We start from the raw sequence: 17,570 nt of genomic DNA, 5'->3' as shown, positions 1-17,570 counted from the left end.
ATAGTGAGAGAGAGAGAGAGAGACAGAAAGGTCTTCCTTTTCCATTAGTTCACCCCCCAAGTGGCTGCTATGGCCGGCGCGCTGTGCTGATCCGAAGCCAGGAGCCAGGTGCTTCCTCCTGGTCTCCCATGCGGGTACAGGGCCCAAGGACCTAGGCCATCCTCCACTGCCCTCCCGGGCCACAGCAGAGAGCTGGACTGGAAGAGGAGCAACCAGGACAGAATCCGGCACCCCAACCGGGACTAGAACCTGGGGTGCCGGCGCTGCAGGTGGAGGATTAGCCTAGTGAGCCGTGGTGCCGGCCTTATGATCTTTTCTAATGCCCTCCTCCCATAGGAGCAAAGTTGATTTTGGGAACAGGTCCAACTCCATGCCAGCGAGACTCATCAAACTGACCCAGCCCATTCCATAGGTATAGATGTAGTCCTGGACCACATCTTTAGTCATCTAGGTGTAATTATTAATGTAAATTAGGTAAAGGCAAATGATAAATGTGTCTAAATGTAAATTATAGTACTCTTAGCACCTTATATTCTATATAAAAACTATTTGGGTTTGTAAACAAATATATTTTCATAAACTGTCTATGAAAAAGTTCAACATGGCTTGAATGTAACTAAAGCTTAAATTTGATGTTATCTTATTTAGAAAATGTTGTCTTAATTTGGAAATTTTTAAAAGGTTATTTCAAAATGTAGATCAAGGAAATCAACAGATGGAAAGGTCACAAGTATAGAAATGTGTTCTTGATAAGGAATGTTAAAAAGTAAAGAGTTTTCTTTTTGAATAAAAAAGGACATGGTGTGTAACAATTACTTTATCCTGATGGCTGGTTTATTCTAGACTGGAATTAAAAAGAAAGGTTTAAGTAAGTTGCAGAAGGTGTCTGAAAGTTACAGAATGTTATGAAAGAAAGAAATTTTTGGATACAAAGGCTATCTATTTTTGTTTGACATAAAATTAGAATCTGATTCTCTGTCAAAGCAATGAGGTTTTTTGCAATGCATATATGTTAGTAAGTATTTGGAAATCATATTAAAAATCTGCTTAAAACCTGCAGCATCTCTTTGTGATAGCTTTTGTTTAATTGGTGACTCTCTTTCTGTTTTCTAGCCAGGTCCAATAAGATGTTTTCTTTTCCCTAGTTCTCAGGAAATTGAGACCTGAGACCTTGCCCATGCCAGCATAGAGTGACTCGTTGTTCCATGTCAGTAGAAAGTAGCTCTAGAAGATAGATCATCATCTCTCCACCTCTTCTGGGCTTCTGGGGTCAATGTAATCCCATACAACATTTGTTTTATTAAAAACAAAAGGGGGGAATGTTAGTAAACTGGTACCATCTTATCTGAGGTGACATTTTAAACCTTGGGCGCCATTTAAGGCTCTGTCCCAGTCACCATCTTGTACAGTAAGCTTCAGTGCTAGGCCTAGCCTGGCTTACTGGAAGACCAAATCACTCAACCACAAGTGTCAGCTCTAATCCACCCTAATGGGATTTGCTGTTCCTACTTCCTTACCTCTACAAAGCTATAGTAAGATCTATTTTCCTACACATGACCTCTTTCTCTCTCACCCTCTCAATCCAGCCTGTTAGTTCTCCCCCACAAAATAAACTTTTCCTTTAACTCTGGTGTTTAGTGTATTTTGCAGTGGCCTTTCACTCCCAAATCATCATCCCTTTGAACATTTTTTCAAGAACCAAAACATATCATGTTTAAGAAATTAATTTACATATTAATAGACATCATGCCCAAGATGCCTCACCTCTTGGAAATCAAATCCTATAAAGATGAAACATATTTTGTGACAGATGGCAAAAAGACATTGTAGATTACAGAACAGGTTGGGAAAGTTATTTGAGGGTATTATTTTCTTTTCATATTACTTGCTATTTCAAAAAATGTATACAATAAAAATTACCAAAAGGTTGTCTTTTACAAGTTGAGTTAGTTTGGACTTGGCACAACCCCAGAGAAATCTTTTTAGTGTATGGTCTCTTTGTTAGGCCAGTCCGAAAATATCCAGGTAATTTTTACTGTGAATAATCAAGCATTTGAATTAACGTTAGTTGTTACATTCCTGGAAATATGTGAGTTTTGTAAAACTCTAAATTCTGTGTTTTTATTTTAATGGAAATATCAATAGTTAATATAATCATATTCGGGATCATCTAAATGGATATTCTATTAAGTAACTCTATTTTATATTTTATTTTATATTTTATTACTATACAGAGAGCAGACTTTATGTATTTCATAGATACAATTCTAAGAACATAATGATATTTCCATCCTTTCCTTCTCCTTACTTTCTGTTTGTTTTTCTTTTAATTTTTGCAATAATATATTGACAATTTACAATCATAGGCTTAATGCTCCTCCTCCTATATTGTTCAACAACTGAAAAGTAGAAACACCAATGTTCTGTAGAAATATCAACAGAGTATAAACACAAATCAAATCACAAGATGTGAATTTCACTCTTAGATACTCAGGTTTCCTTTTTTTTTGTAGTCTCTATATTAACTTCCACAAATCAGAGAAAACATGATATTTGTCTTTTTGGATCTGCTTATCTCACTAAACATAATAATTTCCAGTTTCATTCATTTTATTGCAAAAGACAGTATTTTATGGAAGAGTAGTATTCTGTTGATAGACATTAGGGTTAATTCCATATCTTAGCTATTGTGAATTGAGCCACTATAAACATGGGGGAACAGATACCTCTTTCATATGTTGATTTTATTTCCTTTGGGTAAATTCCCAGGAATCGGATGGCTTGGTAATATGGTAGATCTATTTTCAGATTTTTTAGGAATATCTATACTGTCTTCCACAATGGTTGTACTAGTTTACATTCCCATTTACAGTGTATTAGGGTAGTTTTTTGTACACATCTTTGCCAGAATTTTTTATTTTTTGATTTTTAGATGATAGCTATTCTAACTTAGGTGACATGAAACTGTGTTGTTGTTTTAATTTACATTACCCTGATGGCTAATGATCCTGAGCATCTTTTTATGTGCTTGCTATTTGTATTTCATTCTTTGAGAATGCCTGTTAATGTCCTTCGCACACTTCTTAACTGGATTGTTTTGTTGTTGAGTTTTTACAAGTTCCTAATACATTCTGGATATTAATCTTTTATCAGTTGCTCAGTTTGCAATTATTTTCTCACATTCCATTGGTTGCCTCTTCACTATGTTGAGTGTTTCCTTTGTAGTGTATCAGAATCTTAGGTTGATGTAATCACATTTGTCTGTTTTTGCTCTTATTGCCTATACTGCTGGGATCTTATCCAGGAAGTTTTTGCCTATCCAGTGACTTGCTATGCTTTCCCGATGATTTCCTCTAGTAATTTGATGGTTTAATGTCTTTGGTTTAGGTCCTTGATCCATTGTGAGTGGATTTTGTACGGCGTGTAAGGTTGGGATCTTTTTTTTAAACTTTTATTTAATAAATATAAATTTCCAAAGTACAGTTTATGGATTACAATGGCTTTTCCCCCCCATAACTTCCCTCCCACCCACAACCCTCCCATCTCCTGCTCCCTCTCCCATTGCATTCACATCAAGATTCATTTTCTTTTCTTTCTTTTTTTTTTTTTTTGACAGGCAGAGTTAGACAGTGAGAGAGAGATAGAGAGAAAGGTCTTCCTTTTCCATTAGTTCACTCCCCAAGTGGCCACTACAGCTGGCATGTTGCAGCCAGTGCACTGCACTGATCCGAAGCCAGGAGCCAGGTGCTTCCTCCTGGTCTCCCATGCAGGTGCAGGGCCCAAGCACCTGGGCCATCCTCCACTGCACTTCCGGGCCACAGCAGAGAGCTGGACATGAAGAAGAGCAACCAGGACAAAATCCAGCACCTCAACTGGCACTAGAACCTGGGATGCCGGTGCCACAGGTAGAGGATTAGCCTAGTGAGCCATGGCTCCATCAAGATTCATTTTCAATTATCTTTATATACAGAATGTCAATTTAGTATATATTAAGTAGAGATTTCAACAGTTTGCACCCACATAGAAATACAAAGTGAAAAATACTGTTTGACTACTAGTTATAGCATTAAATCACAATGTACAGCACATTAGGGACAGAGATCCTACATGAGGAGTAAGTGCACAGTGACTCCTGTTGTTGACTTAACAAATTGACACTCTTGTTTATGGCATCAGTAATCACCCTAGGCTCTTGTCATGAGTTGCCAAGGCTATGGAAGCCTTTTGACTTCACCAACTCTGATCATATTTAGACAAGGTCATAGTCAAAGTGGAAGTTCTCTCCTCCCTTCAGAGAAAGGTACCTCCTTCTTTGATGGCCTGTTCTTTCCACTGGGATCTCACTTGCAGAAATCTTTCATTTAGTTTTTTTTTTTCCAGAGTGTCTTGGCTTTCCATGCCTAAAATACTTTCATGGGCTCTTCACCAGATCCGAATGCCTTAAGGGCTGATTCTGAGGCCAGAGTGCTAAATAGGACATCTGCCATTATATGAGTCTGCTGTGTATCCTGCTTCCCATGTTGGATCATTCTCTCCTTCTTAATTCTATCAGTTAGTATTAGCAGACAATAGTCTTGTTTATGTGATTCCTGTGACTCTTAGACCTATCATTATGATTAATTATGAACTTAAACTGATCACTTGGACTAGTGAGATGGCATTGGTACGTGCCACCTTGAAGGGATTGAATTGGAATCTCCTGGCACGTATCTAACTCTACCATTTGGGGCAAGTCAGATTGAGCATGTCCCAAATTGTACATCTCCTCCCTCTCTTATTCCCACTCTTATATTTAACAGAGATCAGTTTTCAGTTAAATTTAAACACCTAAGAATAATTGTGTGTTAGTTACAGAGTTCAACCAATAGTTTTAAGCAGAACAAAAAAATACTAAAAGGGATAAAGTAGTAAGTTGTTCATCAACAATCAGGACAAGGGCCGATCAAGTCACTGTTTCTCATAGTGTCCCTTTCACTTCAACAGGTTTCCTTTTTGGTGCTCAGTTGATTGTCACCAATCAGGGAGAACATGATATTTGTCCATTTGAGACTGGCTTATTTCACTCAGCATCATATTTTCCAGATTCCTCCATTTTGTTGCAAATGACCAGATTTCATTTTTTTTCTTTTTCTTTTTTTTTACTGCTGTATAGTATTCTATAGAGTACATGTCCCATAATTTCTTTATCCAGTCAACTGTTGATAGGCACTTGCATTGATTCCAGGTCTTAGCTATTGTGAATTGAGCTGCAATAAACATTAAGGTGCAGATGGCTTTTTTGTTTGCCAATTTCATTTCCTTTGGGTAAATTCCAAGGAGTGGGATGGCTGGGTTGTGTGGTAGGGTTATATTCAGGTTTCTGAGGAATCTCCAGACTGACTTCCATAGTGACTTTACCAGTTTGCATTCCCACCAACAGTGGGTTAGTGTCCCTTTTTCTCCACATCCTCTGTGGAGAAACAGCATCTGTTGTTGGTAGTTTTCTGAATGTGAGCCATTCTCTGCGGGGTGAGGTGAAACCTCATTGTGGTTTTGATTTGCATTTCACTGATAGCTAGTGATCCTGAACATTTTTTCATGTGTCTGTTGGGCATTTGGATTTCCTCTTTGGAAAAATGTCTATTGAGGTCCTTGGCCTATCTCTTAAGTAGGTTGCTTGTTTTTTGTGGAGTGTCTTGATCTCTTTGTAGATTCTGGTTATTAATCCTTTATCTGTTGCATAGTTTGCAAATATTTTTCCTATTCTGTTGGTTGCCTCTTCACTCCCTGACTGTTTCTTTTGTAGTACAGAAACTTCTCAATTTGATGCAATCCCAAATGTTAATTTTGGCTTTTACTGCCTGTGTTTCTGGGGTCTTTTCCAAGAAGTCTTTGCCATTGCCAATATCTTGCAGGGTTTCTCCAATGTTCTCTAATAATTTGATGGTGTCGGGTCATAGATTTAAGTCTTTAATCCATGTTGAGTGGATTTTTGTGTAAGGTGAAAGGTATGGGTCTTGCTTCAAGCTTCTGCACATGGAAATCCAATTTTCCCAGCACCATTTATTGAATAGACTGTCCTTACTACAGGAATTGGTGTTAGATCCTTGTATAAGTTGGCTGCAGATGTTTGGATTGATTTCTGGTGTTTCTATTCTGTTCCATTGGTCTATCCATCTATTTCTGTACCAGTACCATGCTGTTTTGATAACAACTGCCCTGTAGTATGCCCTGAAATCTGGTAATGTGATTCCTCAGCTTTGTTTCTGTTGTACAAGATTGCTTTAGCTTTTTGAGGTCTCCTGTGTCACCATATGAATTTCAGCATCATTTTTTCCAGATCTGAGAAGAATGCCTTTGGTATTTTGATTGGTATTGCATTGAATGTATAAATTGCTTTTGGGAGAATGGACATTTTGATGATATTGATTCTTCCAATCCATGAGCATGGCAGATTTTTTTTTTCATTTTTTGGTATCCTCTTCTATTTCTTTCTTTAAGATTTTGTAATTCTCATCGTAGAGATCTTTAACATCCTTGGATAAGTTTATTCCAAGGTAGCTGATTGTTTTTGTGGCTATTGTGAATGGGATTGATCTTAGAAGTTCTTCCTCAGGCGTGGCATTGCCTGTGTATACAAAGGCTGTTGATTTTTGTGCATTGATTTTATATCCTGCTACTTTGCCAAACTCTTCGATGAGTTTCAATAGTCTCTTAGTAGAATTCTTTGGGTCCCCTAAATGAAGAATCATGTCGTCCGCAAAGAGGGATAGTTTGAGTTCTTCCTTCCCAATCTGTATCCCTTTAATTTCTTTTTCTTGCCTAATAGCTCTGGCTAAAACTTCCAGAACTATATTGAATAGCAGTGGTGAGAGTGGGCATCCCTGTTTGGTACCAGATCTCAGCATAAATGCTTCCAACTTTTCCCCATTCAATATGATGCTGGCTGTGGGTTTTTCATAAATTGCTTCTTTGATTGTATTGAGGAATGTTCCCTCTATACCCAATTCGCTTAGAGTTTTCATCATGAAAGTGTGTTGTATTTTATCAAATGCTTTCTCTGCATCTATTGAGATAATCATAAGGTTTTCCTTCTGCAGTTTGTTAATGTGGTGTATCACATTGATTGATTTGCGAACACTGAACCATCCCTGCATACCGGGGATGAATCCCACTTGGTCTGGGTGGATGATCTTTCTGATGTGTTGTTGCATTCTATTGGCCAGAATTTTATTGAGTATTTTTGAGTCCATGTTCATCAGGGATATTGGTCTGTAATTTTCTTTCGATGCTGCATCTTTCTCTGGCTTAGGAATTAAGGTGATGCTGGCTTCATAGAAGAATTTGGGAGGATTCCCTCTTTTTTGATTGTTCTGAATAGTTTGAGAAGAATTGGAGTCAGTTCTTCTTTAAAGATCTGGTAGAATTCAGCAGTGAATCCATCTGGTCCTGGGCTTTTCTTTGTTGGGAGGGCCTTTATGACTATTTCAATTTCTGTGTCAGTTATGGGTCTGTTTAGGTTTTCTATGTCTTCCTGGTTCAATTTAGATAGGTTGTATGTGTCCAGGAATCTATCCATTTCTGATAGATATCCCTGATTGCTGGCATGCAAGTCCTTGTAGTAATTTCTGATGATTCTTTTTATTTCTGTGGTGTCTGTTGTTACATTTACTTTTTCATCCCTGATTTTATTGATTTGGGTCCTTTCTTTTTTTAGTTAGTTGGGCCAATGGGGTGTCAATTTTGTTTATTTTTTCAAAAGACCAGCTCCTCGTTTGGCTGATTTTTTGTAATTTTTTTTTTTTTGGATTCAATCCTGTTGATTTCTTCTCTGATTTTAATTATTTCTCTTCTCCTACTAGTTTTGGGTCTGGTTTGCTGCAGATTTTCTAGATCCTTGAGATGCATTGAAAGCTCATCTATTTGGTGCCTTTCCAATTTCTTGATGTAGGCACCTGTTGATATAAACTTTCCTCTTAACACTGCTTTTGCTGTATCCCATAAGTTTTGATATGTTGTATTGCTATCCTCATTTACTTCCAGAAAGTTTTTGATTTCTCTTTTAATTTCTTCTATGACCCATTGTTCATTCAGGAGCATGTTGTTCAGTCTCCATGTGTTTGCACGTGCTCTAGGGATTCCTGAGTTGCTAATTTCCAACTGCATTCCACTGTGGTCTGAGAAGCTGCATGGTATGATTCTAATTCTTTTGAATTTGCTGAGACTTGCTTTATGGCCTAGTATGTGGTCAATTCTAGAGAAGGTTCCATTAACTGCTGAGAAGAATGTAAATTCTTTAAATGTAGGTTTGAAAGTTTTGTAAGTATCTGTTAGATCCATTTGGGGTATAGTGTCGATTATATCTGCTGTTTCCTTATTGATCTTCTGTCTGGATGATCTGTCTATTTCTGTGAGTGGAGTATTGACGTCCCCCAGTACTATTGTATTGGAGTCTACGTCTCCCTTTAAGTCCATTAACATATCGTTTAAATAAACTGGTGCCCTGTAATTAGGTGCATATACATTTATAATAGTTACATCTTCCTGTTGAATGGATCCCTTAATCATTATATAGTGCCCTCTTTGTCTCTCTTAACAGTTTTTGTGTTAAAGTTTATGCTGTCCGATATTAAGATGGCTACGCCTGCTCTTTTTTCATTTCTGTTGGCATGGTATATCTTTTCCCAGCCTTTCAGTTTCAGTCTGCATGTATCTTTGTGGGAAAGATGTGTTTCTTGTAGGCAGCAAATAGATGGGTTTTGTTCCTTAGTCCATTCAGCCAGTCTGTGTCTTTTAACTGGAGAGTTGAGGACATTAATGTTCAATGTGAGTATTGATAAGTAGTAACTTTGCCCTGTCATTTTCCCAAAGAAATTTTCTAGTATATGCTTTGAACTTCCTGTGATCCTTTGCTGTGTGGTTTCCTTCCTTTACCTTCTTTCATATTGATGACTGTGTTTCTGTGTTTCTGTGTGTAGCACATCTTTAAGTATCTTTTGCAGGGCTGGATGAGTGGCGACAAATTCTTTCAATTTCTGTTTGCTATGAAAGGTCTTTATTTCACCTTCATTCACAAATGAGAGCTTTGCAGGATATAATATTCTGGGCTGGCAGATTTTCTCTCTTAGTACCTGCGCTATATCTCACCACTCCCTTTGGGCCTGTAGGGTTTCTGATGAGAAGTGTGCTGTCAGTCTAATTGGAGATCTTCTGAGAGTAATCTGACGTTTCTCTCTTGCACATTTTAGAATCTTTTCTTTATGTTTCTCTGTGGCGAGTTTGATTACTATGTGTTGTGGTGAGGATCTCTTTTGCTCATGTTTATTAGGGGTTCTATGGGCTTCCTGTACTAGGATGTCTCTGTCCTTCTCGAAACCTGGGAAATTTTCTACTAGTATCTCACTAAAAAGGCCTTCTAATCCTTTCTCTCTCTCCATGCTTTCAGGAACTCCTAGAACCCAAATGTTGGTTTTTTCAATAGCATCCTGTAGATTCCAGACAATATTTTTTAGATTTCTAATTTCCTCTTTTCTTTGGTTTGCCTGTTTCCTTTCCTGTTCTCTGTCTTCTAAGTCCGATATTCTCTCTTCTGTTTCACTGACTCTGTTTTCAAGGCTCTCTAATGTGTTTGTCATTTGATCTATTGAATTCTTCATTTCATTTTGATTTCTCTTCACTATCACAATTTCATGTTCTACTAGTTGCTTCATTTCATTTTGATTCCTCCTTAATATTTCATTTTCAAGAGAGAGATTTTCTATCCTGTCCATTAAGGATTTCTGTAGTTCAAGAATTTGTTTTTGAGAACTTCTAGATGTTTTTATAATAAATTTTTTGAAATCTGTGTTTTGCATTTCTTCTATCTCATCGTCTTCATAATCTTGAATTGGGGTGTCTTGTTCATTTGGGGGCATCACAATGTCATCCTTGTTCTTGTTTCCTTGGTTTCTGCATTTGTTGCTTGGCATTGTGGAGATATTCTTCGGTTTCTTCTTTTTTTTTTTTACCCTCGCTGTGGTGGGTCTTCTTGGTATTCTATGTCCCTAGATTAAGTGGACTGTCTGCTTTTGATGGATCCTTAGAGGGTTCTGATGGGTGTGACCAGGGAGCTCCATTTGGTTCTTCAGGGTTAAGGGTATGCCAAAGGTGACACACCTAGGTTAGGCCTGGTAAATCTTCTCTCTGTCTGTCTCTTTTTTATTCAGAAGGGAAGTAATTCTGCACATCTGAGTGGAGTTGAAGGCATTGGGTGTCTGAGCTCTGGCCGCTGTGGGTATAATATTCGTCTTCTCTGTCCCAAGGACCACACAAAGGATCTGTGCAGTCTTCAGTGTGAGCTCGGTTCACACTGTTACTGAGATTGTGGCATCTCTGGAGAGTCCTCACATCTCCAGTACTCCGTGAGTCCTCTCACACACACACACACTCTCTCTCTCTCTTTTTTTTTTCCCCACAGTCTCAGTTCATTAGCTCCACACATTCACTAGGTCCTAACCTCCTGTTATTTCTCCCCACCAGAGTCAGGTTTTACTGCTTGGCTGATGGTGGGAGCAGCCCTGAGGTCGCGCAGCTTTTACGTACGTCCAAAAGGGCACCTGCTCTTTGTCTTGCTTGCCTTTGTAAGGTGAGTGGAGAGAGGGAATTGTGTTCATACTGACCCCTTTTATTTATATGTGTGTGTATATATATATATATATTTTTTTTTCTCTCTCTCTCTCCTAGTTAGGCTGGTGAACTTTCCCCCACGAGGCTTCAAGCCTCATTCCCTATAGGCTCTTCCTTCCACTTTCTCACCAGTGTCTCAGGGTATTGAGGTTTCACCTCACCTCCCTTTCCAGTGCTGTGCATAGATTCTGTGGCTGGGTTCCCAAGCTGTGGACACCCATGCCCTCCATGTAGGTCCACCATGTCCCACTAGTTCCAGAAGAATTTCCTCTGCTGTTTTTTCCCTAACTCTTCCCTGAAACTACAGTAACTCCACTTTTATTAAACTATCTTTTCCCGGACTATCAGTGTACCCCCTCCCTATTCTGCCATCTTGGAGCTCCCCCAGGATCTTGTTATTTATACTTTTCATGTGGAGATTCAATTTCACTAACACCATTTGTTGAATAACTGCCCTGTACTTTGTTGAAATCTGGTATTATGATGCCTCTGGCTTTGTTTTTATTGTTTAAGGTTACTTTAGTTCTTCAGGGTATTTGTTTACATATGAATTTTAGGATCCTTTTTTTCTAGATCTGAGAAAAATATCCTTGTTATTTTGATTAAGATTGCATTGAGGCTGGCGCTGTGGCTCAATATGCTAATACTCTGCCTGTGGCACCAGCATGCCGGGTTTTAGTCCCGGTTGGGGTGCCAGATTCTGTCCCGGTTGCCCCTCTTCCAGTCCAGCTCTCTACTGTGGCCTGGGAGTGAAGTGGAGGATGGCCCAAGTGCTTGGGCCCTGCACCCGCATGGGAGACCAGGAGGAAGCACCTGGCTCCTGCCTTTGGATCAGCATGGTGCGCCAGCTGCAGCGCACCTACCGCAGTGGCCATTGGAGGGTGAACCAATGGCAAAGGAAGACCTTTCTCTCTGTCTCTCTCTCCTCTCACTGTCCACTCTGCCTGTCCAAAAAAAAAAAAAAAAAGATTGCATTGAACCTGTAAATTCCTTTGGGTAGTATGGACTTTTTGATGGTGTTAATTTTTCCAATCCACATACCTGGAATTTTTTCTTTTTCTTTTCTTTCTTTCTTTCTTTCTTTCTTTCTTTCTTTCTTTCTTTCTTTCTATTTTCTTCTTTTTCTTTCCTTAATGTTTTTTAATTTTTATTGTAAAGGTCTCTCATGTCCTTAGTTTGATTTATCCCAAGGTATTTACATTTTTTTTGTAGCTATTGTGAATGGTACTGATTTTATAAGTTGATTCTCAGCTATGGGATTGATTGTGTATACAAAGGCTATTGATTTGTGTGTGTTGATTTTAATCCTGAAATTTTACCACACTCTTCTATGAGTTCCAATAGTGTTTTAATGGAGTCTTTTTGTTCCCTATATAGAATCATGTCATTTGCAAACAGGACTAACATAACTCACTCCTTTCTAATTTGTGTCCCTTTGATTTTATTTTCATGCCTAATATCTCTGGTAAAACTTCCAGAATTATATTGAATAGTATTGTTGAAAGTGGACATCTTTGTCTGGTTCTAGATTTTAGTGGAAATGTTTCCAGTTTTTTCCCCATTAAATATGATTTTGGGGTCAGTGCTCTGGCATAGTGGATAAAGCTGCTGCCTGCAGTGCTGGACTCCCATATGGTACCCGTTGAAGTCCCTGCTGCTTCACTTCTGATCTAGCTCTCTGCTATATATAGGACTAGAAAAGCAGTATAAGACGGATCAAGTCCTTGTACATCTGTGCTTGCATGGTGGACCTGGAAGAAGTTCCTGGCTTCTGGCTTCAGATCAATGCAGCTCTGGCAGTTGCAGCTCTCTGGGGAGTGAACCAGCTGATGGAAGAATTTTCTCTCTTTCTCTGCCTCTCTGTAACTTTCAAATAAATAAATAAACTTTGACAAAAATATGATTGTGACTGAGAGTTTGTCTTACTTTCTTGATTATGTTGAGGAATGTTTCTTCTATACACATTTTTTAATAGTTTTGTATTTATCATGAAACAATGTTATATTTTATCAAATATGTCCTCCACATCTGCTGAGATAATCATGTTTTTTTTTCCTTCAATTTGTTAATGTGATGTATCACATTTATTCACTTGTGTATGTTGAACTATTCTGCATCCCTTGGAAAAGTCCCACTTGGTCTGGGCAGATGATATTTTTGATGTTAATGGATTTAATTAGCTAGTATTTTGTTGAAGATTTTTGTATCTATTTCATCAGTGATATTGGTCTATAGTTTTTTTTCTTTGTTTTTTTTTTTTTTTCTGGCTTTGGAATTAAGATGATGCTGGCTCATAGAAGGAGTTTGGGAAGACTCCTTCCCTTTCAATTATTTTGAATAGTTTAAGAATAATTGGAATTAGTTCTTTTTATTTGAAAGGCAGAGTTTGAGAGAGAGAGAGAGAGAGAGAGAGAGAAAGATAGAGAGATACAACCTCTGTTCCCTTGCTCACTCCACAAATGGCTACAACAGCTGGCCTGGCTTGGGCTAAATTCAGGAACCAGGAGGTTCATCCAGGTTTCCCACATGGGTGCAGTGGCTCAGTCATTTGGGCCGTCTTCCACTGCTTTCCCAGGGGGCATTAGCAGGAAGCTGCATCAGAAGTAGAGCAGCTGGGACTTGAACAAGTGCCCATATGGGTGCCAGCATTGCAAACAGTGGCTTAGCCTATTATGCCACAATGCTGGCCCCAACAGCATTTGTCTTAAAGTTTATTTTAATGGGTATTAAGATGGCTACTCCTGCTTGGCTTTTATTTCTATCTGCATGGAATATGTTTTTCCATCCTTTCACTTTCAGTCTATGTGTATCTTCGTTGGTGAGATGTGTTCTTATAGGCAGCATATAGATTTCTCTCTTTTTAAATCCATTTTATCATGTTAATAGTTATTAATATTTTCCTAATCTCTTATTGTAATTTAACTTAACAATATTTTATATTGGAGTGTCCAAGTAATTTGTTCCATTGAAATAATAAGCCACTACTTATTTTTTCTCTGTACAGCATTTTTAAAATTAGAAACTTCTTCATAACATTCTAGATTTATGGCTTTAGATAAAAGTTAGAAAGCATGTTGACTGTGGGCCTGAGGCCACCTGCAAAATGAATAGAAATGACCAATAACTGTGTTTTTAAAAGTCCTGCTTCCCTCATGTATATTTTTTACTTGCATTTTATAAGCATTAAGTTTGTCCTACCAGTCTAAATCAATGTTGTATATTTTATAGGACTCACTCTCAAGGTTTCCAGGAAAAGGGAGTCCATAGCTCTGCCTATGTTGTTTAAAAGGCAAATATTTTTGAGTAGGGCCTTCTACTTGAAGTGGTGTGTATCAAGGGCACCATTTCACTCTGTTCTCTTTGTGTTTAAAATAATTTATTTTACTAAAAATAAGTGCATATATTTATGGGTTACAGCGAGATATTTCAGTACTTATATAGAATGTGTACTGGTAAATAAACATTTCCTCTTTTCTGATATTACTTTATCACTGGAGTCTTGGAGACCCTTTCTTCTGTATGCTTGCAAAATACATAGTAAGTTATTATGAACTATAGTCATCACAATTTGGTACATAGTTCAATACAGAAATTAACATTCAGGAGCTAATTCTTTTTGAAATGAAAAAATGTTTTTTTTATATTTCATTGCTATTAATCTTAACAGATTCAGTATGATTTGTAGATACAAGTCTAAGAACATAATAATATTCCCTTATTCCCTCCCACTCTCCTTACTTCTACCTTTCTTATTGTCTTTTTAAAAAATTTTTAGATAACTTATTTAAAACTTATGTTATAGTAAAAAGGTTTAAGACTTCACCAAAGAAGACATTTCACAGGTAAAAAATAAAAGGAACCTAATTTAATGGAAATATAGACAATGGTTATAAACTAGAAATGAGGGGAAAATGACCATTTCATCCATGTACAGGTTTTTTTGGTCAATTAGTCATTCATAATTTCTTTCAATGAGCCAGTGACAATGTAATAGTGTGGTTATCAGATAATAATTAATTTCATCTAAACTCTAAGCCATTTCCTCTCAGTAGTTTATGCACAGGAATAATTTTATACAGATTGTAATGGAGCTAATTCTAATTTAATCCACTGCATTCACAGACCTGAGGCTTGCCTGGTAATTAGGAACTTAGTGTCCACTCTGCCCTCCCATTGCCCTCCCCTTTCCCCCAGCACAATGCATGCCTCTCATCCAGGATGCTCCCTTTTCTATTATTAGTTGATAGTCATTTTACTTCATTAATATTTAAAGATCATTGCAGTTATTTACCGAAAAGGGCAACACTTACCACCAACCAGGCAACAGTGAATTCAGATGAAATTTCTGCAGAGATATTTTGAAAGCATGGTATTTTCAGAGTCTGATTCATCTCTGTTTCTATTGTATGATTGCTTCTCCATTTATCCTGTGTAACTATAACAAAACAAAGGGAGAAAACATGTGGATGTTTAATTAGTTTGTAAAGTGCTTTTTTTATCAAAAGGACAAGAACACTTTTTTTGTATAGAGATCCATTTATCTTCAGGGTCCACCTACAAAGTAAAAAGCCAAAGCCCTCCTATTGTCCTCCTTGTATAGATGGCAAAATGTAGCCACTGAGTGGCTTATTACTGAAAAATTACAGGGAAGCACACTAATAGAATGTACTTTATAGTTTGAATTGTTTCTCTGCTTTTGTTCTAAATTGACAATTCTAATCTTAAGTTAACTTTTCCTTGATAAGATAGAATATACAATTTTATAATCTAGTCTCTTAATTGTCTTCTTTAACTTTTTTTTAACAGATTTTATTTTTAGAACAGTGTTGCATTGATAGCAAAATGTAGCAGAAAGTTCAGAGACTCTCTATGTACATATACCTCCTGTTCCTACCCACCCACAGCCAGGGTAGCTCATTTGTTATAATTCATGAACCTACACTGAACTATCATCCAAAGTCCACAGTTTACATAGGGTTTACTCTTAGCATGGATCTTTCTATTTGGCTTTGACAAATGTATCATGGCCTATATCCATCATTGCCATACTATAGAGTGGTGTCATGGCCCTAGAAGTCCTGTGCTGCTCCCATTCATCCCTTCTTCCCACAACTCATAGCACCCCAATGCTTCCACTGTCTTCCTATCTAATAATATTTTTAGAGCTTATGAGCTTTTCGCCAACAAAGAAATGATGAGGAAAAAATGTAAGGAAACTATGAATCCATATTATTAATGAACCACTTTGATTTTAAAATAATGTGAGATGAACATCCGATTCCCCCTTTGGGAATTATATACACACATACACGCACATTTGTGACTAAACCAAAATGACATCAAAGCACAGTTTATAAATGAAAGCAACTTTATCATCCTAACATGATAGAAGTCTTATGTATTTTATCTTTACTCACACGTAGCTTTTTTGTGTACATGTACAATTCTATTTACCAATAAATATTAACTATATTCTTATGCAAAAATATTTTGCATCACTCTTGAGCTATTTGTCAATCTAGAGACTTAATGTAATTCCATCATATAAAGCCCTAATATTTTTTTTCATCATTTCTAATTAAACAATTGTTGGCTTTCAGTTTTTTTTTTCTTTTAAAGATCATTTATTTATTTGAGAGGCAGAGTTACAGACAGTTAAAGAAAGACAGAGAAAGTCTTTCATCTGTTGGTTCACTCCCCAAATAGTAGCAGTGGCTGGAACTGAGCCAATCCGAAGCCAGGAGCCAGAAGCTTCTTTCTGGGTCTCTCATGCAGGTTCAGGGGCCCAAGTACTTGCGCCATCTTCTACTGCTTTCCCAGGCCAGAGCAGAGAGCTGCAGCAGACGAAGATCAGCTGGGACATGAACTGGCGCCCATATGGTGCCACAGTGCTGGCCCTCTTTCAGTGTTTTAAAAAATTTTAAACCATTATATGATATTTAGCAATGATAGTACTTACTATAATGTTAGTTAAGATAAATTCCCAGAAGTATTATTAATGGGAGCATTCTCATGTTACTATGTGGTGTATCTCAGTTTTAAAAATTTGTATCATTGTATTTAAGAGATACTTTCTCCACTATGGTTATTGCAGCACTGTTCACCATAGATAAGATATAAGATCAACCAAAGTGTCCATCACTAAATGAATGGGTAAAGCAAATGTGATGTGACTTTCCAGCAAATCTGAGTAGACTACTCAGTGGCAGATGAAATCCTGTCATTTGTAGCAAAATGAATGGAACTGGAGGATACCATGTTAAGTGAAATAAGTCAGACACAGTAAGTCAAATGCCACATGTCCCCCCTCATATGTGGAAAATAAAAAAATATCTCAATCTGAACACAAAATATTGATTACTATAAGCTAGAAATGGTATGGGAGATAGAATTTGGAGTTTGGATAATGAATATCAAATCAGAGTTAGATTGAAGGAGTAAGTTACTCAACATGGTGGGAAACTATATTTCATAATAACCTAGTAGATACTGTGTGAACTCATAGAAGAAAGGAGTTCTAAGCCTTCAGTCACAAAGTACTATTAAAAAAAGGGGAAAAATTGATTACCCTGTTTGGTCAGCATACAATATATACATGCATTGAACTCTCATACTACAGTCCACAATGCATAAATTTAAAAATGCCATATCCAGCTTTTTTGAACTTTGTTATATTTCAATTTGTCATTATCTTTTTTACTGATAACTCTTTCCTCTTCTTTTCTTTAATTGAATCCAGGTCCTCTCATTAGGATAAACCTTCTTAGATCATTATCAAATAATGGTATTTTCTAGTACCCTTAATTCTTAAAGCTCAGGAGAGGGATCAGTGCCTTCCTTGTTTGCCAGTGTTGCTTTTAAATACAGTTTTACCTCAGTGTCTTTGGAAATATGGTTCTAGCATCCCAATAGATACCAAAATCCAC

The 17,570-nt window shown here is 37.3% G+C and overlaps 1 protein-coding gene across 1 annotated transcript in view; it reads right to left on the bottom strand.

Annotated features, from left to right (window-relative positions):
* The window catches only part of CD96 (CD96 molecule), a 116,699-nt gene that overhangs the window by 85,702 nt on the left and 13,427 nt on the right, over positions 1–17,570 (bottom strand). The window contains exon 3 of the mRNA XM_062207887.1: positions 14,955–15,079. Coding sequence (XP_062063871.1) covers positions 14,955–15,079 — 125 coding nt within the window. The remainder of the gene's footprint in view (positions 1–14,954; positions 15,080–17,570) is intronic.

This window comes from Lepus europaeus, chromosome 2 (genome assembly GCF_033115175.1).
Source record: "Lepus europaeus isolate LE1 chromosome 2, mLepTim1.pri, whole genome shotgun sequence".
NCBI lineage: Eukaryota > Metazoa > Chordata > Mammalia > Lagomorpha > Leporidae > Lepus > Lepus europaeus.
Note: the sequence above shows the minus strand (reverse complement) of the source record. Positions and strands in the feature narration are given on the sequence as shown.